Genomic DNA, 25,334 nt, shown 5'->3' with positions numbered 1-25,334 from the left:
ATGGGTTCGAGAGGCCTTGATCAGCGAACAGACGTTCCCTCTATGGTATCAGGCGTATCTCGTCAAGATCGCCCCTACCATAAGACGAGAGAGCCCATTTTTACCTCGTCTTCCGAAGGCGTTTCACGCAAGAAACCATGGAGCAAGGTTTCTAGGCCTTTGAAACGCAAGTCGGTCCCTTCAGGACAGGTCCAACGTCCCGGATATAGTCATTGAGACAGTTCGGACCCGTTGCTGTCATCGGATGACTGCTCGCCGCCTAAGCAAGGCAAAGTTGTGCCGTCTCAGACGCTAACCCCGGCTTTTACCGCACCCGTTACCGTAGACCCTAAATGGGTTATACTGCAGGACATGCAGTCTAAGCTTGCGTCCCTTATGGAAGATTACAACGCAGAGAAGGTTTCCGTTGAACCTAGCCGTTTATCTCATGGAGATCCTGGCCGTCAGCCACCCAAGCGTTCTGTTGTGCGTCCTGTTGACGTTGGTGTTGCCAGCTCACGTCAACCAGTTGGGGTTGTACCACACCCGATGCGGTCTTGTGTGGACTTTCAACTGCATGTGGACATTAAGCAACTCACTGATGCGCCTGGTGACGTTCAGGACGTTCGCCAACCATCAGAGTTGACTTGTTTTGACGCGGTGCGTCAACCTCCGCAACCTAGAGTTGTTTTGACTGCACAACCCAGGCGGTCTAAGCAGTCTCGGGTGGACGCTGTGCGTCCTCACGCACCTGTTGTTGTTGTTGACAGTTCCCAGACTGTTCAGCAGTTTCAGGACGCTGCGTCCTGCTCCGCCACTTATGCACCAGTGCGGGCGGACGCTGCGTGTCAAGCATTGCCTACCCCTTTGCTTGTTTCTCATCAGTTATCAGATGAGGAACTTTCGGATGAGGACGTTGCTGACCCTCAGCCTGAGGATCATCCTTCAGATATTGATGAGCCTAGAGCAGTTCTGCCATCTATGGACTTTAAGAAAGTCATGCTCATTTTTAAAGAGTTGTTCCCTGAACACTTTGTCTCTGTGGCTCCTCGTTCGCCGCCGTCTGAGTTTGTTTTAGGCGTACCTGCTGCCATGCCAGCCTTTACAAAACTCGTTCTCTCTCGCTCATCCAAGAGAGCTTTACGGCTGTTAGGCGATTGGTTAGAAACCAAGAGGAGTTTAGGGAAGACTTCCTTTGCCTTCCCCCCAACTAAACTCTCGTCTAGATCGAGCGTCTGGTATGCCACGGGAGAAGTTCTCGGCTTGGGAGTTCCTGCCTCTGCCCAGGGCGACTTCTCAAGTCTTGTAGACTCTCCCCGCCGCCTAGCCATGAGACGCTCGAAGATTAGTTGGTCATCCTCAGACCTGGACCATCTACTTAAGGGCATCTTTAGGGCTTTTGAAGTTTTTAACTTCCTTGACTGGTGTTTGGGAGCCCTGAGTAGGAAAATTTCATCAGCCGATAGAGAGGTTTCCTTACTCATTATGTCCTGCATGGATAAGGCCATCCGCGATGGATCCAACGAGCTCTCCGCCTCGTTTACGTCAGGAGTCCTAAAGAAACGAGAGTCTCCGTGCTCTTTTCTGTCAGCAGGAGTGACGCCCTGTCAACGATCTGAGCTACTCTTTGCCCCTTTATCTAAGTTCTTGTTTCCTGAACTTTTAGTTAAGGAAATATCGTTGTCCCTTGTGCAGAAGGACACCCATGACTTGGTTGCGTCCTCGGCTCGCAAAGGGACCCCTTCGTCTGCCTTGTCTGCTAGACCTAGGATAGACACTCCAGCGTCCAGGTTTATTCCGCCCTTTCGTGGCAGAGCCCCCAGCAGGGGAAGTACTCGTGCCGAAGGGAAGAGAGGAAAGAGGAAAGGAGCCAAGTCCTCGCGAGGCAGAGTCTGACTGCCCGCAGCTTCAGACAGCAGTAGGTGCCAGACTCAAGAACTTCTGGCAAGCCTGGGAGAAGAGAGGCGCAGATCAACAGTCTGTGAGGTTGCTCAGAGAGGGGTACAAAATCCCATTTGTACGCAAACCTCCTCTAGCGACGTCCCCCATCGATCTCTCTCCCAGGTACCGAGAGGAAGCAAAGAGACAAGCCCTGAAACTAGAAGTGTCTCTTTTGCTAGAGAAGGGAGCGGTGGTCAAAGTCTCGGACCTTCAATCACCGGGGTTTTACAACCGTCTCTTCCTAGTACCGAAGAAAACAGGAGGTTGGAGACCGGTGCTAGACGTCAGTGCTCTGAATGTCTTTGTCACAAAGATAAAGTTCGCCATGGAGACCACGAAGTCAGTTTAAGCAGCGGTCAGAAAGGGAAACTGGATGGTCTCTCTCGACCTAAGAGACGCTTACTTCCACATCCCCATTCACTCAGATTCCCAACCTTTTCTGAGATTTGTGTTCGACAATGTGGTGTACCAGTTTCGGGCCCTGTGTTTTGGCCTAAGTCCTGCTCCTCTCGTGTTTACGAGGCTTATGAGGAATGTGGCAAAATTCCTTCATTTATCGGGTATCCGAGCCTCCCTTTATTTGGACGACTGGCTTCTCAGAGCCTCGTCCAGTCATCGCTGTCTGAAGGATCTCAATTGGACTTTAGATCTGACCAAGGAATTGGGACTTCTGGTCAACTTGAAAAAGTCCCAGCTGATCCCATCCCAAACTATTCTGTATTTCGGGATGGAGATTCGCAGTCCAGTTTTTCGGGCTTTTCCGTCGGCCCCCAGAATAGATCAAGCCCTGCTCGTAATCCAAAAGATGTTGAAGAGAGAACGTTGCTCAGTCAGGAATTGGATGAGTCTGATAGGAACTCTATCATCCCTGGAGCAGTTTGTCTCGCTAGGAAGGCTACACCTCCGACCTTTACAATTCCATCTAGCTTTTCACTGGAAAAAGGACAAGACGCTAGAGGCGGTCTCGATCCCGATTTCCGAAACAGTAAAGACTTGCCTGATTTGGTGGAAAGACAATATCAGTCTACGAGAGGGACTTCCCCTAGCAGTTCAGAAACCAAACCACGTTCTCTTCTCAGACGCATCGGATTTGGGTTGGGGTGCGACACTGGACGGTCGGGAATGCTCAGGTCTGTGGACCTCAAGTCAGAGGAGCATGCATATCAACGGCAAGGAGCTTTTGGCAGTTCACCTGGCCTTGATAAGCTTCGAGAGTCTCCTTCGAGACAAAGTGGTGGAGGTCAACTCGGACAACACCACAGCCTTGGCGTACATTTCCAAACAAGGAGGTACCCACTCACTGACACTGTACGAGATCGCAAGGGACCTGCTCATCTGGTCAAGAGATCGAGGCATCTCCCTAGTGACGAGGTTTATCCAGGGCGACTTGAACGTTCTAGCAGATTGTCTCAGTCGGAAAGGTCAGGTAATTCCAACCGAATGGACCCTCCACAAGGATGTGTGCAAGAGGCTTTGGGCGACTTGGGGTCAACCCACCATAGACTTCTTTGCAACCTCGATGACCAAGAGGCTTCCAATCTATTGCTCTCCAGTCCCAGACCCAGCAGCAATACATATAGATGCCTTTCTCATAGACTGGTCTCACCTAGACCTATACGCATTCCCACCATTCAAGATTGTCAACAAGGTACTGCAGAAGTTCGCCTCTCACGAAGGGACAAGGTTGACGTTAGTTGCTCCCCTCTGGCCCGCGAGAGAATGGTTCACCGAGGTACTTCGATGGCTGGTAGACTTTCCAAGAAGTCTTCCTCTAAGAGTAGACCTATTACGTCAGCCACACGTAAAGAAGGTACACCAAAGCCTCCACGCTCTTCGTCTGACTGCCTTCAGACTATCGAAAGACTCTCGAGAGCTAGAGGCTTTTCGAAGGAGGCAGCCAGTGCGATTGCAAGAGCGAGGAGAGCTTCTACCATTAGAGTTTACCAATCGAAGTGGGAAATCTTCCGAGACTGGTGCAAGTCAGTATCTGTATCCTCGTCCAGTACCTCTGTAGCCCAAATCGCGGACTTTCTCTTATACCTGAGAAGAGTTCGCTCCCTTTCAGCTCCCACGATCAAGGGCTACAGGAGCATGTTGGCTTCGGTCTTCCGGCATAGAGGCTTAGATCTTTCCAACAATAAAGATCTACAAGATCTCCTTAAGTCTTTTGAGACCTCTAAGGAACGTCGTTTGGCTACACCTGGATGGAATTTAGACGTGGTCCTAAGATTCCTCATGTCAGACAGGTTCGAGCCTTTACATTCAGCCTCCCTGAAGGATCTCACTCTTAAGACTCTTTTCCTGGTGTGCTTGGCCTCAGCTAAAAGAGTCAGTGAGCTTCATGCCTTCAGCAAGAACATCGATTTTTCGACAGAAAAAGCCTCTTGTTCTCTTCAACTTGGTTTCCTAGCCAAGAATGAACGGCCTTCTCGTCCTTGGCCTAAATCTTTTGATATTCCTAGCTTATCAAAGATCGTAGGCAACGAGTTAGAGAGAGTATTATGCCCCGTTAGAGCTCTTAAGTTCTATTTAGCTCGTACTAAGCCTTTAAGAGGTAAATCTGAAGCGTTATGGTGTTCGGTTAAGAAACCATCCTTACCTATGTCAAAGAATGCTTTGTCATATTTTATCAGATTGTTAATACGAGAAGCTCATTCACACTTGAGTGAGGAAGACCGATCTTTGCTTAAGGTTAAGACGCACGAGATTAGAGCTATAGCAACTTCCGTGGCCTTTAAGCAAAATAGATCTCTGCAAAGTATCATGGACGCGACCTTTTGGAGAAGCAAGTCAGTGTTCGCGTCATTTTACTTGAAAGATGTCCAGACTCTTTACGAGGACTGCTACACACTGGGTCCATTCGTAGCAGCGAGTGCAGTAGTGGGTGAGGGCTCAACCACTACACTTCCCTAATTCCATATCCTTTTAATCTGTCTCTTGAAATGTTTTTAATATTGTTTTTTGGGTTGTACGGAAGGCTAAGAAGCCTTTCGCATCCTGGTTGATTTGGCGGGTGGTCAAAGTCATTTCTTGAGAGCGCCCAGATTAGGGGTTTGATGAGGTCCTGTTGTATGGGTTGCAGCCCTTGATACTTCAGCTCCTGGGAGTCTGTCAGCATCCTAAGAGGATCGCTGGGCTCCGTGAGGAAGACAGACTTACAAGGCAGAGTAATCGTCTAAGTCAACTTCCTTACCAGGTACCTATTTATTTTGGTTTTGTTATATTGATAACTGTCAAAATGAAAAAACTCTTAGCTTATACGCTGTAAACATATTAACTCTGGTCTCTACCCACCTCCTTGGGTGTGAATCAGCTATTATATATTCACCGGCTAAGTTTAATATTTAAAAATTATATTTTAATTATAAAATAAATTTTTGAATATACTTACCCGGTGAATATATAAATTAAATGACCCTCCCTTCCTCCCCAATAGAGACGCAGCGGGACGAGAAGAATTGAAGGTTTTGTTTACATTCAAGAGTGGTATCTGGCCGACAGTTGGCGCTGGTGGGCACACCCGCAACCTGCATAGCGATCGCTCGCAAGTTTTTTGAGTATGTTGTCTGTCGAGCCGCAGAGTTGCAGCTATTATATATTCACCGGGTAAGTATATTCAAAAATTTATTTTATAATTAAAATATCATTTTGCACAGTAAGTAGTCTGAGGTGTTACCTTAAAAGAACAGCAGAGCTCGCCCCCGTGTGTCAGCACTGTTTGTCAACATGACCTTGGATCTGCAAGGTCATTGACTTTGTGCTTAATCCTAACCCTCCTCCACAAAAGCATCCTAGAGCTCATGACGTCAGGAGCATTGCAACGTCCCTGGCGTTCAAGAGAAACTACTCTATGATGCATGTACTACAAGGGGGCACGTGGAAGCGCCAGAGGACCTTCACAGCCCACTACCTGCATGACGTAACCCACAGGAACATGGATACGTTTTCCATTGGTCCTGTGGTGGCTGCACTAAAAAGTGGTCTAAAACACCTTGAGCTCCTTGATGGACAAGTAGCAGAGGGTTGAGGACTGAGGTTACCTGGGTTAGTCTAGGGTGAATGAGTAAAGAATGACTGGCTTCCTTTTTCTTTTCACTTTCTCTCCCTCTGGGGAAATCAGCCCCATGGTACCCAGCACAGCTGACCTCACCTCTCTGCAGGTAAGATTTATCTCGCTTGTGTATCCTAAGTATAGAAATAATACTTGTTGCGTACCCATTACCCCCTACGAGGGAGGCTATTGGGTGAAGTCTCGGTACTTTCAGATTCCCATGGCTCGAGGTCCTATTTACTAGGACCAGCCACATTGCTAGTATCACAAACACTCAGCTTCTGCAGGCCTCTAATTGTGCATAGCACAACTATTTTAGTGATGGCAGGGTTCCTACTACCTACAGTATGGTTTAATATCGAAGGAGAGAGAACCCCGGGAAAAATAACTAAATCCAGTTGGCTAGGACTTTCTCCTTCCTAAGAGGTAAGTCATCCCTATAAATAGCAAAGGGTTTGTATTTGGTGTTGGAACTCATGACAAAAATGTAAGTTATTTGTATTTTTCTTAACGATACAATCCTGGAGCTATTTATACAAATTGGCCTGCCAGCCCTATCCCCCAAGAAGTCCTGTTAGGGTGGTTATCCCTTGCTAAAATTGTCATGGCTCATCTTTCAGCTTTGCCGAAAGTATATCCCTATAAATATCTCCAGATGTGTATCGTTAGGAGAAACACATATTACTTACAAATTTGTCATATTTATAACTTCTGATTTTTCTGTCTCTAAGACTTCAGGAGGTATGTCTCAGGGAATTCAACTCTGTAAATTAAGGCTAACTATGACTGATTGCTTTTTGATGAAACAACTAGTACTTGAAATGCCTTAGAATTAGATAGAAAAAAATTAATTTACTGTTGTACATGACTTTTACCCAAGACATTGTGATTGGAATTATAGGTGTGTTATTTATAAGTACAGTAATGCTTAATGATGCAGTGTTTACAGTTTGAAGCTTATGCTTGAATAAATAATGAACTATTGCTTTGAAACATTTAATAAAAAAGATAGGTTTGATATAATAAGTACATTGCTTTTCTGTGTTTTGATGGTTTTCTTTATTTTCAGGAATTACCTTATAGCCTGACGGGATTTTCTTCAAGTAACATAAACTCAAGTTAGCACTGAAGCATGGAAGTAATTTGAATTTGTATTTAAAACTCTGAAGGTTATAGATAATAATTGTTGCAAAGGTTAGTTTTTATAGCTTTTTGATGCTGTGAAATAGAGAAGTAGAATTTACTTATTAATTATGGATCCTCAAGAAGTGTTTCATATATTACAACCAGCAAGTGTTGCTGTTGCTCGTGACCACAGTTTGGAAAGCTTACAAGCACTTTGTCGGGAAATTGAGAAAGTTCTGGCAGCTGAAAATACTTTGCAAAGAGATGGTACTTCAAGTTGCATCAATGAGATGAAGGAGTATCTTTTATTTCCCCTTTTTATAATTTTGAAAAGTGGCAATAAGTTGTCTTGGACTATGCAGGAAGAATTGGTGAGATGTATGCTTATTGTTTTGCGCCAGTCTAGCATAGATGATTTCAATTTTTTCTTGAATATTTTCACTGAAATTTTCATTCTTCTTACCAACAAGAATGATCCACAACAAGGAAATAACCTGAGTGAAGAGTGCAAGCAATTAATATTGAGTACTGTTTCAACTCTGATTCATAATAGCACTGACAAAGTGCTTGACAAAATTACTAGTAATGATTTTAAACCTCAACTTGGACATGCTATATTCATCTGCCTGAAACTGGCACAAGAGGAAAAGAATCGTAACTTAAGATTAGAGGCTATAGACTGTTTATTAGCCCTAGGTCAAAAGAAATTTTTTTCAAACAAATCTGTTGTAAAGCAAAATAATCTTAGTTTCCATTTCACAAATTTTCTGCCGGGTATTGTAACAGGATTAGCAAAAATTGCTAATGGTGATGAAAAACAAGGTCATAAAATTACCTCTTCTGCTATAGATGCCTGGGTTTATTTTGTTGTGTTAGTAATGAGAGATGATTTCTTAAAAGAAAAAGTGTCTCATTTAGAAGAGAATGAAACAGTCACAGAACTTAGAAAAAAGTTATTTAAGGAAGAAAACGTAATAAATAAAGCAGAAGACTCTTCTCAAAAGAATAAATTTTATATCGCTGGACCAGATGAAGAAACTTCCTCAAAATTGCCAAGTGTTGATATAAATAGAAAATGGGTAAGTGAAACTGCAGGGAAGTTAATTATAATAATTCAGTCAATGACAAAATTAGTAAGTCATCCTCACTGGAAAGTAAGATGTTCTCTTATTCAGTTTGCTGAAAAACTTATTTGTAGATGCCACAAATCCCTTACAGGTGCAATTATATTAGCTTTACAGGTGATCATAACATTAAGAAATGATGATATCATGGATGTTGGAACTGCTGCTCAAAATTCTTTATTATCTGTTATGAATGTTATTGGATGTGAAAATCAGCATTCCTCAGTTAAAAAGGGAATGTATGAGCTGCTTGAGGAGCATATGTATGCCCTTTGTACTCAGTTGCCTACCATTTTTAAACAAGAAGGTGATTTAAAGATATTGTCTAGTGTACGTCAACTTTCAGGATGTCTTGAAGTTTTAGGTGTCAGAATAGCGCACCTGTTGACGTGGCCAACCCACTCTATCCGTCTTTTGCGTTCGCTTTGTTTTGGTCTTACACTTGATGTGGGAGACTCTGATCTTCTTCTTGAGAGAACAAACACTGAGGATCCCTTCAGTATTTTAACTATTAAACCATCTCTTGGTCAGGAATTTAAGTATTTCAGAGATGTACGTATATTTGACTCTATTGCTTCGTCTTGTAAATTAATTGGTTATCATTGTGACATCACAGTAATCTCAGACCTCTGCTTGGAATTGTTGCAAGAATCTCAATCAAGGAAAGAAGCACTTATTGTTTTTGCACTCATATTACAAGGGAGAGATAGAAGTGAGTGGAAAGATAAAGATGGTGAAAGTTTGCCATTAGTGGAAAATGAAAAAGTTGTTCAGAGTATTTTAGATGTTGTGATTAGTCTTGAGATATTTGAGATTCCTCTGGCTGTTATTAACAGTAATGCTTTCAAAAGAATAAATGAAGATGATTCAATACTAATTGAGGCATTGGTTCCTGTAAATAGACAAGAGAATATATCAGTTGATATGGTTAAGAGCAATATTGTACTTGTTACAAATGCTTTAAATTTAATAAGGGCCGCAGCTTTAATGCTTGGGAAGAATTTTGAAATGTTTTTGAGTACTATTTTGTGCTCTGTGATGGAAAAAGCAGGAGAAGCTAACATTTTGGTTAGTTTTACTGGGCGTAACACACTTGCAGCAATTGCCCAAGCTTGTGAATTTGGAGACGTGGCAAAGCTGATTGAAAATAGTGTCCATCACTATTGGTATCCCCTGTCTCTGAAGCTAAAGCGGTTACTTCAACATCCTACTGCACCCCTTGTACTTCAAGTATGTTTAGAATATGCCAGTATTGATGTTATTGCTTTCACTGAAGATTTAGTACAAGACATATTGGTGTCCCTTGATTCGTATCACACTGAGCAAGCTGTGCCTTTGCTTAGAGTGTTGCTGGTTTACATCATGGCAGTAATTAGGTATGAAGAAAAATCATCCCTTTCAGAAGTCCACAGTCCTCTCCTGATTAAATCAGGAGAGGAATGTGGTTCTGTGGATGATGAAAATCCTAAATCTGATGAAATGGCAATCTTTTTGAGAGACTACCATGCCAAGCAGTTACAAGTTAAGGGAGGTATAGAAAAAGAGGAGAAGGAAAAATATTTAGAAGAGGATATTAAGCAAAGTTTTTTCAAAGGTGAAAGTGAAAGCAAAGTTGAGGAAGCAGAGGAGCTTGATCAGCTAGATGAAAAAAAAATTGAGGTACCTATATATATTAAACATGTTGTGGAAATTCTTGAAAAGTGTTCTCACTTGTTATATGTTCAGGAACGGAAGCTCAAGCTTTTAATCTTGGAAGTGATAAGGGCTGGTTCTGATGCCCTGGCAAAATGGGAAAATGAGAGGCTTCCTATATTTCACAAACTTTGGAAGCCTCTTGTGCTTCGATTGAAGGATACTGACTTTATTGTGATGATGCGCTCATTTGATGTTTTAACTGTGATGGCTGTTAGCAGTGGAGACTTCTTAAGAAGACGGATAATCAAGGAAATTTTTCCTGTTATTTTCTTGTTTTTGAAAAATCAAGGTAATATAAGTTTGAGTAAGACAAAAAAAAGTGGTTATTATATGACAACAGGATACCGAGCCCAGTGTACTATGTTGAAACATTTACCAAGGCTACTAAAAGCCTTAAAATTAGGTGTTTTAGAAGTTGGTGAACTTCTGGATGCCATAATGATTTATTTAGACTCCCAACAGCCTCAGAAACTCCTAAACTATTCAATAGATGTTCTTAAGGAAATTGCAAAGAGTCATCCTCAGCATGTATGGCTGGCATTGGCTTATCAACAGCCACCAGTACGAATTGAACCCCAGTCATCTTGTTTAGGTGCTGTTCACATCAGAAGTAATCCACAAGTACAGCTGGCACATGAAGTTGTTGAGTTGTATAGACAGCTATCATAAGTGATCAAGTGTATATAATTATTATAAGTGCTTACTGTAATTATGCATTCTAACCGTGAAATGGCTTTAAGGTCTTGAATGTTTATCCATAAGTCTAAGAGTATAATACCTAACATTTTTTACACAGCTTCATACATTTCATTGAGATGATTATCCAACTACTTTATTTTTCTAGTATGATGTTTTAGTGATATTCAGTTTTCTTGTAAGTTCTTTGAACCTTTGTAGAACATTGCATTTAAGGTAACTCTATAGCTGCAATCTTTGGGACTGAGTTTTATGTACAAATTGCTGCATTGCAGTCAAAGATTCATTAATACCCGCTGCTACTCATAACAACTCAATGTGGAATGTCTGATTGAATTTAAATATTTGTGTTAATATTATGAAATAAAATAACCACATTAATGAATTAGAATTTAAAAGTTCCTGGGCTTTGATGATGAATAACCTAAGAATGAGTCATGGTTTAATTGTCGCATATTTATCACAAGACAGGTAACTGGGCTGGGATGATGACTCATAAAGATTATTGAATATTCAAGTAGTAGGAATTTATCACAAGAGAGTTCATTAAGTCAAAGTCTATTGCCATTTGAGGCTGTGTTATTATTAACAAAATAAATTATCTTTTATTTTGTCACTCACTTGTCACTGTGACAGCTTTTGTGTCAGAACTTAATTTTCTTTCTTCATGTAGGTAGTTAGCCCTTTAGTGTAATGAAAGATAAATTATTGTAATGGATTACTTTTACTTTGTGTTGTTATTCTTGCTGTTACAGTAATACCCCACCCTACATCGTCGTTTATTCATTCCAAGGGACCCGCTTTTATCCCTGTAAATTGACTTTATTGCTCTCCATATATAAATGTAATAAACAAAAAAAAGTATGAACAATCCTAATATTTTATGTAAACATACCTACATAAATAAGCCTTCATGTGAAGAACAGGTACAGTACTGTACAGTATTGTACATTTAACATTTAAATAAAATGTGTAGTTTTTAACAGTGAAAGAGAGAGAGAGAGTAGTGATTCTTTCCTTCATTACAAAAAATTGTGCTATAAGTCAGGAATAATTCTTCAAAACCATTAATAATTTTAGCAAAACATTCAGTTGAAGGTTTCTGGGATTCAAAGATTGTCAAACACTTGGATAAAGGGTAAAAGCCCGGTTGCATTGCTTGAAGTTTCTCTGTTCTGTATTAGGGAACTCTCCTCAATTTTTTGTTTCTACTGTAACTCCAACAATTCTTTATTGGTCAGTAATTTTTTATGATCCTCAATAAAGTGTTTAAAATCTAATTCCATGTCAAGTTCTTTACTAAGGGATGCTATATTTGTCGATATTTCTTTGACTAGTTTTGAAAAGCCTTTAAAATTATGTCAAAATTGAGCAAACTTTTTCCAACACAGTTCATCACTGTTTGAGCCACTTTATCCCAAAAAGTTCACTTATGTTTAACACTGCTTGATAACTATTATATTCCTTGCAAAACTCCCAAATATTTATCCCCACCCTCTGCTGAGGTATGCCATACATAATAACACCTGAAGATCACTATGATGACTTGGTCCATGGAATGTACTGTATAAGAGAAATGGTGTTAGGTGGCAAAAAAACAACTTAAACATTCGGATCCATGTTGTTCAGATATGTGAAATGTTTGGGGCCATTATCAAGGGTCAACATAACCTTGAAAGAAAGTTTCTTTACTGCTGATATAAAATGGCCATTGAACTATTTTTTTTCAATATTAAACTTAGCCGGTGATTATATAAGCTGCAACTCTGTTGCTCGACAGAAAACTCTACGTTAAAAATCCGCCAGCGATCGCAATGCAGGTAGGGGGTGTACTTCAACAGCGCCATCTGTCGTGCAGGTACTCAGTACTCAATGTAAACACAGAACTCAATTTTCTCTCTGTCGGGCTACCGGCAAGACCTACTAATTCGCTGTTACTAACTGGATTTGTTTTCACAACTATTTGGTGAAGTACACTATTCTAGTTTTGAGCTTTCGCTATGCAGGTGTTTTATCTTCATCTCAAAACTTGAACTCGTTTTGGATAGATTTAATTATGGTGACAAAGAGAGTATGGACTCTCTTTCACTTTTAAATGGCCGACCCTTCCCTTAGACGGAAGTGTGTTTAGGTTTTTAGTAATTTTGCTTAACACGTTATAGATCTATATAATTTATATCTCTCCGCCTTTATTAGGCCTCTTCGATTAACTTTCCATTTATTATAAACATATAAAAATAAATTTTTATGTTTTGTTTATATGCGACCTTTCCTGATAGTAGGCTGTCCTAACTTGGAACCGAAGTTAATCAACGTTGAGCCCGTTATATCGTATTTAGCCTTTAAAGAATTTAGAACTTTTTAAATGTAATGTTTTATGAAAGAATTTCTTTGATAGTCTTCGTACTGTTTTCAAAGATGAACTAACGTTTAGACTACGCAGTTGTTGACGTTCAGGACGTTCAACATGCGCTCTATCGTTACGATAGAGAGAGAGTGTATCACGGTTTCACTTTGCAGTAAGAGTAAATCGATTCTGACGTTTTGTTCATTCTTTCTTAGCTTAAATGTTTTAAATTCTAAATTGAAGGAACTTTTTATTTGGAAAACCTTTCAGTTTTTTCCTTTAGTCAAATAACATTTTTTTTTTTTTTGACGAGATATAATTGGGCTCTTCTCTTCTCTTAGGTGCGAAATCAAGAGAGAGGAGAGAAAAAGAGAGAGAGAGATAGAGACGGAGGGAGAGAGAGGAGAGAAAACGTTCCGTTCAAGCGGGTAACGTTGTTCTCGTGTTACTCTCGTCCCTAGTCTCTGTACGGGGAGGAAGGTAAAACGTTTCTAGGTTTTTATTCTTGTCCCCAGGCTATGTGCGGTGAGAGATTGAAAACGTAGTTTATATGAACTAGCGTTTAGTCTCTTTCCCAGCCACTGAATTTTTTATCTTAATATATGTTTTCTGTTTTTTTTTGCTAGTATTAATGAGCTGCATTTTACGACTGATTTCGCAATTACTACCTTTTAATGAAGGGTAGAATTGCGTGTTTCAGGTAGAAATCAGTAAAAGTTGTTTTGTTTTGACGCGGTGCGTCAACCTCCGCATTCTAGAGTTGTTTTGACTGCTCAGTCTAGACAGTCAAAGCAGTCTCGAGTGGACACTGTACGTCCTCACACACCTGTTGTGGTTGACAGTTCAGTTGTTGACAGTTCACAGACTGTCAAGCAGTTACATGACGTTGCCTTCTGGTCTGCTACTAATGCACCAGTGAGAGACTCACTGAGGTAACCTAGCTTTTATCGGACAAGGTTCCTGTAGATGAGGAAGTTGCTGTTCTCCCTCCTACTGATATTCCCTTGAGGACTCTGTCAGATGGAGAGGAGCCTTAAGCTGCTTAGCCTCCTATGGACTTTAATTAAATCATGATGATTTTTTTAAGGATCTTCGTCCGGATCTTGTAACTGCTGCTCCTCGTTCGCCTTAACGTCAGAACTTACACTAGGCCTAGCTACTTCAAAGCCGTTGTTTTTAAGCTAGTGCTCTCTCGCTCTCCTAGAGAGCGTTACGTTGGCTAGGCGACTGGTTTTTGCACCAGGAGGAGTTTTAGGGATACAGCCTTTGATTTCCCTTCTTTTAAACTGGCTTATAGAGCGAGAGTCTGATATGACACGAGAGAAGTTCTCGGCTTGGGAGTTCATGCCTCTGCCCAGATAGACTTCTCAATTCTGGTAGACTCGCCCTGGCGCCTAGCCAGGAGACGCTCCAAGTTGTTTACAGGTCAACCTCTCAGCTTTTGTCGAGCCTTTGAAGTTTTGCTGTACTATTATGTCACACATAACAAGGCTTTCAGGGATGGTAAACGGTTCCGCCTCAGTCGCTAACCCCGTCTGTTGCCACACCTGCTCCCGTAGACCCTAAATGGGCTTTGCTGCAAGACATGCAGTCCAAGCTTGCGTCCTTGATAGAGGACTTAAATGCGGAGAAGAACCTTCTGGCCAACAACCTTCCAACCGGTCGGTTGTGCGCCCTGTTGACGCTGAGGTAACCTACTCGCGTCTGCCAGTTGAGGTGGTTCCTCCTTCTGGCCAACAACCTCCCAACCGGTCGGTTGTGCGCCCTGTTGACGCTGAGGTAACCTACTCGCGTCTGCCAGTTGAGGTGGTTCCTCCACCGATGCGACCCAGTGTGGGTTGCCAGCCGCACGTTGACGTTAAGCGACGCTCGGAAGTGGTTGTTGACGTTCAGGACGTTCAACAACCAGCAGAGGTGACTTGTTGTGACGCAGTGCGTCAACCTCAGCAACCCGGTAGGGTGTTGACTGCACAACCCAGATGGTCTAGACAGTTTCGGGTTGACGCTGTACTTCCTCGCGCACCCATGGTTGTTGACAGTTCACAGACTGTGCAGCAGTTCCATGATATTGCGTCCGGCTCCGTCACGCATCCACCAGTGCGACCGGATTCAGCGAGTCAGACGTTGCCCACTCCGTTGCCGTTTCCTCATCAGTTTCGGATGAGGAACCCTCTGATGAGGACGTTGCTGAACAAGACGATCAGCCCCCAGCCCTGCTATCCATCCAGAAGATGCTGAAGAAGGAACGCTGCTCAGTCAGGCTGTGGATGAGTCTGGTAGGGACACTGTCATCCGTGGATCAATTTGTGTCACTAGGAAGACTACACCTCCGTCCTCTTCTATACCATCTAGCTTTTCACTGGACTAAGGACAAGACGCTAGAAGCGGTCTCGATCCCGGTTTCCGGAAAGATAAAGTCTTGTCTGACTTGGTGAAAGGACTATATCAACCTAAGAGAGGGTCTTCCCCTGACTGTTCAGACTCCCAACCACGTTCTCTTCTCGGACGCATCGGACGTAGGCTGGGGTGCGACATTAGACGGTCGGGAATGCTCGGGATTATGGAACTCGATTCAAAGGACAATGCATTTCAACTGCAAGGAGCTACTGGCAGTACGTCTGGCCTGGAAAAGCTTCAGGTCTCTCCTTCAAGGCAAAGTGGTGGAGGTGAACTTGGACAACACCACGGCTTTGGCGTACATCTCCAAGCAAGGAGGGACCTACTCTCTGACGTTGTACGAGATCGCAAGGGACCTCCTCACCTGGTCAAAAGGTCTAGACATATCACTAGTAACGAGGTTCATCCAAGGCAACTTGAATGTCATGGCAGATTGTCTCAGTCGGAAGGCACAAATAATTCCAACAGAATGGACCCTCCACAAGGATGTATGCAAGAGATTTTGGGCCACCTGGGGCCAGCCAACCATAGATCTCTTCGCAACCTCGATGACCAAGAGGCTCCCAATATTTTGCTCACCAATCCCGGACCCAGCAGCAGTTCATATAGATGCCTTTCTCCTAGATTGGTCACATCTAGATCTATATGCATTCCCTCCGTTCAAGATTGTCAACAAGGTACTGCAGAAGTTCGCCTCTCACGAAGGGACAAGGTTGACGCTAGTTGCTTCCCTCTGGCCCGCGAGAGAATGGTTCACCGAGGTACTTTGATGGCTAGTAGACGTTCCCAGAACACTTCCCCTAAGGGTGGTCCTTCTACGTCAGCCACGCGTAAAGAAGGTACACCAAGGCCTCCACGCTCTTCGTCTGACTGCCTTCAGACTATCGAAAGACTCTCGAGAGCTAGAGGCTTTTCGAAGGAGGCAGCCAGAGCGATTGCTAGAGCAAGGAGAACATCCACCCTTAGAGTTTACCAATCGAAGTGGGAAATCTTCCGAAACTGGTGCAAGTCAGTATCCGTATCCTCGACCAGTACCTCTGTAACTCAAATAGCTGACTTCCTCTTATATCTGAGGAAAGAACGATCTCTTTCAGCTCCCTCTATCAAGGGTTACAGAAGCATGTTGGCATCAGTCTTCCGTCACAGAGGCTTAGATCTTTCCAACAATAAAGATCTACAGGACCTCCTTAAGTCTTTTGAGACCACGAAGGAGCGTCGTTTGGTTACACCTGGTTGGAATTTAGACGTGGTACTAAGATTCCTGATGTCAGACAGGTTCGAACCGCTACAATCAGCCTCCCTGAAAGATCTCACCTTAAAGACTCTTTTCCTGGTATGCTTAGCCACAGCTAAAAGAGTCAGTGAGATTCATGCCTTCAGCAAGAACATCGGATTCTCATCCGAAACGGCTACATGTTCTACAACTTGGTTTTCTAGCCAAAAACGAGCTGCCTTCTCGGCCTTGGCCAATATCGTTCGATATTCCAAACTTATCGTATGGTTGGAAATGAACTAGAAAGAGTCTTATGCCCTGTAAGAGCTCTTAAGTTCTATTTTAAAAGAACTAAACCTTTACGAGGCCCGTCTGAAGCTTTATGGTGTTCAGTTAAGAAACCATCTTTGCCTAGTCAAAGAATGCTTTATCCTATTTTATCAGACTGTTAATACGAGAAGCTCATTCCCATCTGAATGAGGAAGACCAAGCTTTGCTGAAGGTAAGGACACACGAAGTTAGGGCTGTCGCAACTTCCGTGGCCTTTAAACAAAATAGATCTCTGCAAAGTATAATCGACACAACCTATTGGAAAAGCAAGTCAGTGTTCGCGTCTTTTTATCTTAAGAATGTCCAGTCTCTTTACGAGAACTGCTACACTCTGGGACCATTCGTAGCAACGAGTGTAGTAGTGGGTGAGGGCTCAACCACTACAATTCCCTAATTCCATAACCTTTTTAATCTTTCTCTTGAAATGTTTTATTATTGTTTTTGGGTTGTCCGGAAGGCTAAGAAGCCTTTCGCATCCTACTTGATTTGGCGGGTGGTCAAAGTCATTTCTTGAGAAGCGCCTAGATTAGAGGTTTTGATGAGGTCCTGTTGTAGGGGTTGCAACCCTTGATACTTCAGCTCCTAGGGGTCGCTCAGCATCCTAAGAGGATCGCGAGGCTCCGTAAGGAAGACGTACTTAAAAAGGCAGAGTAATTGTTCAAGTCGACTTCCTTACCAGGTACTTATTTATTTTATGTTTGTTATTTTGAATAACTGCTAAAATGAAATAAAAAATCCTTAGCTCATAATAATGTAAACAATTATTGCTGGTCTCTACCCACCCCCCTGGGTGTGAATCAGCTTATATAATCACCGGCTAAGTTTAATATTGAAAAATGTTATTTTTATAATAAAATAAATTTTTGAATATACTTACCCGGTGATTATATATTAAAGGACCCTCCCTTCCTCCCCAATAGAGACCCAGTGGACCGAGGAGAAAATTGAGTTCTGTGTTTACATTGAGTACTGAGTACCTGCACGACAGATGGCGCTGTTGAAGTACACCCCCTACCTGCATTGCGATCGCTGGCGGATTTTTAACGTAGAGTTTTCTGTCGAGCAACAGAGTTACAGCTTATATAATCACCGGGTAAGTATATTCAAAAATTTATTTTATTATAAAAATAACATTTTAAAATTATCATGGGTAAACATGCCTTCAGAGTAGCTATCCAAATCACAGGAATTGGGGACTTTGAGATGTTCTTGAGAGCCCGGGGATTAATTGCATAATAGATAAAAAAAAGGTTCTAGTTTAAAATTGCCAGTACTGTAATGTTACACCCTAGCATTAATTTTAGTCTACCGTTGGTTACCTTGTACACTAGCATACTTTATCTTTTTTGTAAATAAATGAATAATTGGGCATTCTCTTCCAAAAATAATCTTGTTTTATTGACACTGAAGATGAGTTCCGTAGGAATTTGTTTTTCATCAATGATTTTTTCAAGCATTCGGAAAATTCTTTGACAGCAACGTTATCATAAGCAGTAGCTTATCCTTTAATTTTATTATTGTGTAAACTAAAGCCCTTCTTGAACAAATTAAACCATCTATGACTTGCGGTAAATGGTGTCCTTTTCATTGGGATTTTTTTTTCCCATTTCTCAAAGAAAGACTTGCCCTTTTCTTGAATAAGCATTTGGCTGGTAGGGTTCCATTCATATGTCTGTCTTTCTATCCAAAGAGATAATAAGCATTACACTTCATCGTAGATTTTACCTCTCCACGTTTTTAATTGAAGTTATCGATGACGGGACCTTTTCAGTCACGTATTAGACAATACGGTCTTTATTGTGAATAATAGTGGATACCATATTCTGAGCCAGTCCTATAGCCTGTGCAATGGTCGTCACTTTTTCACCCTTTTCATATCAGTTGATCATATCCTATTTATCTTGCATTGTATTGACATGCCTCTTAGATTCAATAGATTTAACTTTCTTGGGAGACATTGTTAAAATATGCAAAGATTGTTGACATACAAAAGGATAACTTTAACTTGTACATACAACACTGCCAAAAACTTGTAAGCAACTAAGGCATGTAGGTAGTTGTAAGGTTTCATTCTGCGAAACAAATGAGAAGCTCTTCGCTACTCGGTGCTGTGCATTTGTTGTTTTTTATATTGGAATCCTTGTTTTTATTTTAAATGAGATATTTTGGTTAACATCATACTGCTAACAAACATTATTGAAGTAATTTTTTGACTACAAAGTAATGAAGCCAACAGTGGTTTGGTTGAAATAAAGTTACACGCTAGAAGGTGCACAGTACTGTATGATTTTGAGACAATCGAAACAAAGTTATCAGACGTAGTTCAGTTTTTCCTTCTTATTTATTATTATATTTTCTCTTTATGTTATGTATACCACTTGATATTTTCTGAATAAATGTATATGTATGTACCAATTTCATTAATAAAATTAAATTACTGTAACGGTTCAACCTTGAGACCGACGTAAGGTCATATAAAACGGCGTAACGGATATTTTATTTTAGTATTTGGTGTTTAAAAATCACCAAGGTAAAGTGGAAACTGATTTACTGTGTGCCAAACTTATGTAGAGAGGGATATTGCAGCTGTGCAATTACTTTACTACACATTTATAGGGCAGTCTAACAATAATTTTTACAAATATTGTATAGCTATAAATTACCAGTGCAAATTTTATGAAGATTGCATTACATTTGTATGAAGTCCTATTTTAGTTCAAATTCTTATTCAAAGCTCAAGGGATGTTTGTACAGAAAATAGTTATTTTGAGAGATTAATTCTATATTTTAGCCAGTGGGAGACTGGGTTACTATCTATTTTTTTTAATTGTCTCTCAAAACAATAGCAATTTAATTTTGTATTCATTTGGAATCTTTTGAAAGGCCTGTGTTCTTATATTAGAGTTTTGAGGTTTAGCAATATAGCGTGTAAAAGGGTTTTGCAATTCTTTTCAGAGACTAAAAAGTTTCAAATTGTTATAGCTAAAGTCAATTTTTAGTACAATGTCAAGAATATTGTAGTGTATAAGCTTAAGAGAATCAGGGGCTTTCTTACTTGGTGAAAATGTTATTACCCTATATCATTTATATTTGTTACTGATTACCTTCACTAATTACAGTAGTATATCATAGAAATGCTAATTGTTCCTTCATGTATATTGTATAAACTGTTTGTCCTTTAAAATTGAGAATTGGCTTTAGTAGAGCTAGAACTGCTATTTAAATGGCTAATGACATAGATAATAGCAGATGGTGAGCTTGGGAGCGTAACCCCACCCACTTTCCTGTCAAAGACTCTTCACTTTTCTCTTTGGCCACAACCAGTATGGTTGTTCTGTTGCATCCTATCCAAGGCTATTCAATCTTTTTCTCATGCTTTTGAGTTTGATTGGTTGATATTAGCTTCGTGTCAATAATGAACAAAGCAGGAATGTGAGTGTAGGTTGGACACAGCATCAGTTTTCAAGTTTTTGTCTATCTGATTATAGATTCACTCACTCTGCAACTTATGGGTATAATAGTTTGCAGTTATCTCCTATTACAGATTGTAGATTGGGACCTCATGTTAAAGGCTGGCATATTCTTTGAGGAACAGGAAGGCTAAGTGTTCTCAGGAGTCATACTTTGCAACACTAATGACAATGTCAGACAGCCTCTTTGGTGCTTTGTGCTCATCATCAAGTTCACTGTTTGCTGAAGCTTCTTGGTATATGCCTCTGAACTGGTCCCGGGGAGTATATTTCAAGAGGAGGGAGAACTCGGATCTACAGTGGCGATATTTTTCAGGGTTTCTGGGGTGAGGTGTTTGCCACACTCCAATGTGTGCTGGAATCTCTTCATAGCAGACTGCCAATAGTAAATAACCAATGGAAGGCTGTTGCACTGGAGGAGGGTGAGAGCGTATGTGACCTTTTTGATTCTTTATCTTGATATGAAGAATTGTTCCTCACTCTTGTGTGTTCTCTGTATTGTACAGAATTTTGGGGTCAGTTAGCGATTGTGAGTGTTGTGTTACAGCCAATACTGTTTCATCTGTTACAGGTGAACTATCTTACCTTGGATCAATCTGCAGCACCATGCATGAAGCTGATAAAGGTATCATTCATGTACATCCTGTTGCTAATGCAGACCATATCTGATCGGAACTTTCTTCTTTTTGTCAATTAAGATATGTGAAGTCGACCGATACTTCAAGGTCTGTTAGCTATTGTGAGCTTGGTCTAGCATGCTCACACTACCTTATCGATATGATGTGAATTCACACACTTACCGGTGCCTTTGGGATAGGTTAGCAATCTTGAGCTTAGGGTAACAGCTATTGCTGTTCACCTGAGAGCCACTAACCTTATATGTCAGTATCATTTTCTTAGGTACTTTACTTGCGAACTACTATTCCTCAAACATTAGAAAATAGTCATATTTAACTTAACAGACTAGTTGATTTTATGTTACAATATTGTAACTGGCTGCATTTCCAAGTAGGTTTATACTGACCTTTCTAAGATCTAGTTAATTTTCAATAGACCCATGAAATTATGTTTTCCGTTCCCATGTAAGGGGATACTACTTTCAGTTTATCTTATGTAGCATTCTTTTAACATTGCTCATGTTGCCTTGTAGTGTTTACATGCTGCATTAAATTCTGTTGTTTATATTGAATGCATAAATTTTTGGTGTTTTTTCATAGCCGTCCAACTTCTTTAACTTTATCATCATATTAATTCATAACATCAGCTACTCCTTTTGTGGCTTGAAGTGTGAAATATGTTTTCTGTTATCTTGTACTCCTACTTAAACTCATATTAGATCTAGGTCTTTATGTGTACCCATTTTCTATCATTTCCTGGTCTTTACTACAGATTTTTGTCATCCTACTTTATTTCCTGATGTCTAAACCTTTTCAGCAGTCTATTTTCCAGTCCCTTGGTACTCTTATCTCCTGGCCTCATCCTCACTTGTAGTGAATTCTTTCCACTGCTTTGAGTATGAATCATAATATTCTGTAGTTACAGCTTTTCAATTTTTCATCCATTTTCCTTTAGTATAAAGTATTCATAGCTTTATGTACCACTTGCAACTCTCTCTCTTTTCCAATGTGACATTTTATTTTTCAAAAGTCCAGCTATCATTAGACATTTCATCCTTGCTGCAGGTACAAGAGTACACTTTTTTTTTTTTTTTTTGTCTTAACTCCTGCTTAAATACAAAGCCATAGTTCCTTACACATACTTTACCTACTGTCACTTATCCTGTGTGAGTGAACGGGGTGTGGGGGCCCGGGTTTGCTTCTTTCCGCTACCACTGGTAACAACCAGAATGGTTGTTAACACCTCATTGAAAATTTTATAGTCGTAAGCCCTCTTGCGCTGATTTCTTCTCCTATGTAAATAACTACAAATTTGTATTGTTAGAAAAAATACAAATTACTTCAAAATTTGTAATATTGCAATGCATCCATTTTTCCTTCATCTACCATTAAGATTCTTTTCCAAGTTTTCTGATTCTATCTCTTCATTTTATAGATTTTGTATATTCTAGCAAAGTCATTAATGCCAGGCTCTCTCGATACTTTTATTAAATCACTTGTTTTCAATATTAAACTTACCCGATAATCATGTAGCTGTCAACTCCGTTGCCCGACAGAATTCTATGGAGGGATACGCCAGCTATCACAATACTAGAAGGGGGTGTACTAACCAGCGCCACCTGTGGCCAGGTACTCAAGTACTTCTTGTTGACACCTCCTCAATTATTCCTCTGTCGTGCTTCTGACAAGACGTTCTGGGATACGCTTATGTTCTTGGAGTATTTTCACGACTTTGGTGAAGTATTTCTCTTTGATTTCGGCTGTCGCTTTACTGGAAACTTCTATTTTAGCTTAGTTAGCTTTTGGAATTAATTTGATTAATTTTGGTGACGAAGAGAGTATGAACTCTCGTTCACCTTTCAATGGCCGACCCTTCCCTGAGACGGAAGTGTTGGTGTCTAAGAGAGTATAGACTCTCTTTCTTAATTTTGCTTAACAAAGTTATAGATTTATTTTATATCTCTCCGCCTCTTATAGGCCTCTTCGATTAACTTCCTTTTATTATAAACTTATTAAAATTAATTTTTATATTTGTTTATATTCGACCTTCCTAATAGTAGGCGGTCTTTTCTTGGTACCGAAGTTAATTAACATTGAGCCCGTCATTTCGGTTTTACCTGTTAACATATTATGCTATTTTAATGTCTTTGAAAGAATTTCTTTGATAGTCTCGTACTTTTTCAAAGTTGAACTAACGTTTTGTTTGTCTCTGCAGTTGTTGACGTTCAGAACGTTCAACTTGCACTCTATCGTTACGATAGAGAAAGAATGTTCACGGTTTCACATTGCAGTAAGAGTAACCGTGTCTAGCGTTTTGTTCATTCTTTCTTAACTTAATGGTTTTGATCCTAATAAAGGAACTTTTCATTTTGGGAAATATTTCAGTTTTTTCCTTTACCAATAATATGTTTTAACGATATATATGATTGGGCTCTTCTCTCAGGTTCTAAGTCAAGAGAGAGAGAGAGAGAGAGAGAGAGAGATAGAGACGGAGGGAGAAAGAGGATAAACGTTTCCCTCAAGCCTGCCAGGCGTACGAGTAACGTCGTTATCGTTTTTGCTCTTATCCCTAGTCTCTTTAGGGGAAGAAACTAAACGTTTCTAGAGTGATCTAGTGTTTAGTCTCTTTCCAGCCACTGAATTATCTTTCATTAGATTTTTCTGTTACATTGTAATTCTGTTTTCGCAATTACTAACTTTTGAGAAGGATAGAATTGCGTGTTTCAGGTACAAACCACTTAAAGTTTCGAGTTCAGTGAAATAAGTGCAAACAGAAATCAAAGTGATAAGTGATTAGCGCAAAGTATGTCAGTGTTATGCGTGAGGGTACTTTTGTGCGCGCCAGTCGTCCTCCCAGTCCGGGACCTCTTGCAAGCTCCCAAGCCCAGGGGAGAAGCAATGTCGAAGGGCAAAAGGGTTCGGCAGGCCTTGATCGGCGCACAGAAGTATCCTCGGTGGTTGTGGGCGTGTCTTACCGAGACCGTCACTCCCACCCGCAGACGATTGAGCCCTTATTTTGCTCGTCTGCAGAAGAGATTTAGAGGAGAAAATAAAGGCAGAGTAACGCTGGTCTCAGGTCTCAAGACCTCTTAAACGTAAAGTCCAGACCTATGCCAGACGTACGAAGTAAAGTTCAACAACCCGGATGCAGTCATTGGGTTAGCTCTGACTCTCCTCAGTCATCAGTTTGTCGGGCTGAGAGTGCGCCTACACTCCCCCCGCCTATGCTCGCTCCGCCTGATCGCAGTACCACCTGCCAGGCGTACGATGTTAGCTCTACTACAGTCCATGCAAGCACAGCTTTCGGACTTGATGCGTGAGTGTGGGGCTGAGAGTGTTGCTCCTCCGCCTCCGCCTACACTCCCCCCGCCTACACTCGTTCCGCCTGATCGCAGCTCCACCTGCCAGGCGTACGATGTTGTGGACTCTACTACAGTCCATGCAAGCACAGCTTTCGGACTTGATGCGTGAGTGTCGGGCTGAGAGTGTTGCACCTCCGCCTCCGCCTACACTCCCTCCACCTGCACCCGCTCAGCCTGTGCTCAACCCGCCTGCGCTCGCTCCACCTAGTCGCAGCACCATCTGCCAGGCGTACGATGTTGAGCCACATTCTGTGTTCGCTGTTCCCAGTGTTGTTCAGCCTCAGCCTTCTTTAAGGCAACCTTCTGTTTGGGATCAGGAGGATTACTCCACTCTTCCTCCGCCTCCCCTGGCTGCTCCACCGGTGGTGCAACTCTCGGTGGAGGTACAACAACCTCTTCCACCCATGAGTCAGTCTCCTCAGCTGCTGCACCGAGCTCAACCCGTGCACCCTGATCTTGCGCCTCAGACACCTCTGCTTGCGAGAACTTTACCTTGTTCTGCGCAGCCTCTTCCTCATCGCGCTCCGCTCACACCACAAGAACTGGAACTTGCTACTCCGCTTCCGCCAACCGCTCAGCAAGCGCAACCCTTGGGTTCAACCACTCATGCTAGGAGTCAGCCTCCTCCACCCATGCGCCTTCCTTCTGCTTGTCTTTTATTCAGCCTTTGCAGACTGAGCCTCAGGTGTTCCCTCAACAGAGTCTTGAAGAGGAAACCACAACTATTGTTGTTCCAGCTCGTTCTGACTCTGCTGTTCAGCATACCTTACCTCCATTTTCAAACCATGGCAAAAATATGAATCATGAGTTATGAATGTAAGGTAAACATTATGTTGATTTTTAAACCCCATGCAAGCATGCATAAAGCACTCTAGCACTGGTCATGGAATTTCTGAGAAATGTTAAACACCATGCACACGCTCTGCTTTCCTTACAGCAGGCTCTGCTTACAGCAGGCTCTGCTTACTACTTGCTCTGCTTACAGCA

General features: G+C 41.5%; 1 protein-coding gene across 1 annotated transcript in view; it reads left to right on the top strand.

Moving 5' to 3' along the window:
- The window catches only part of Tti1 (Telo2 interacting protein 1), a 38,930-nt gene extending 26,544 nt beyond the window's left edge, over positions 1 to 12,386 (top strand). The window contains exon 2 of the mRNA XM_068385635.1: positions 7,041 to 12,386. Within this exon, the coding sequence (XP_068241736.1) occupies positions 7,225 to 10,584 (3,360 nt within the window). The 5' untranslated portion in view covers positions 7,041 to 7,224 and the 3' untranslated portion in view covers positions 10,585 to 12,386. The remainder of the gene's footprint in view (positions 1 to 7,040) is intronic.
- The last annotated feature ends 12,948 nt before the right edge of the window (positions 12,387 to 25,334 follow it).

This window comes from Palaemon carinicauda, chromosome 1 (genome assembly GCF_036898095.1).
Source record: "Palaemon carinicauda isolate YSFRI2023 chromosome 1, ASM3689809v2, whole genome shotgun sequence".
Taxonomy (NCBI): domain Eukaryota; kingdom Metazoa; phylum Arthropoda; class Malacostraca; order Decapoda; family Palaemonidae; genus Palaemon; species Palaemon carinicauda.
Note: the sequence above shows the minus strand (reverse complement) of the source record. Positions and strands in the feature narration are given on the sequence as shown.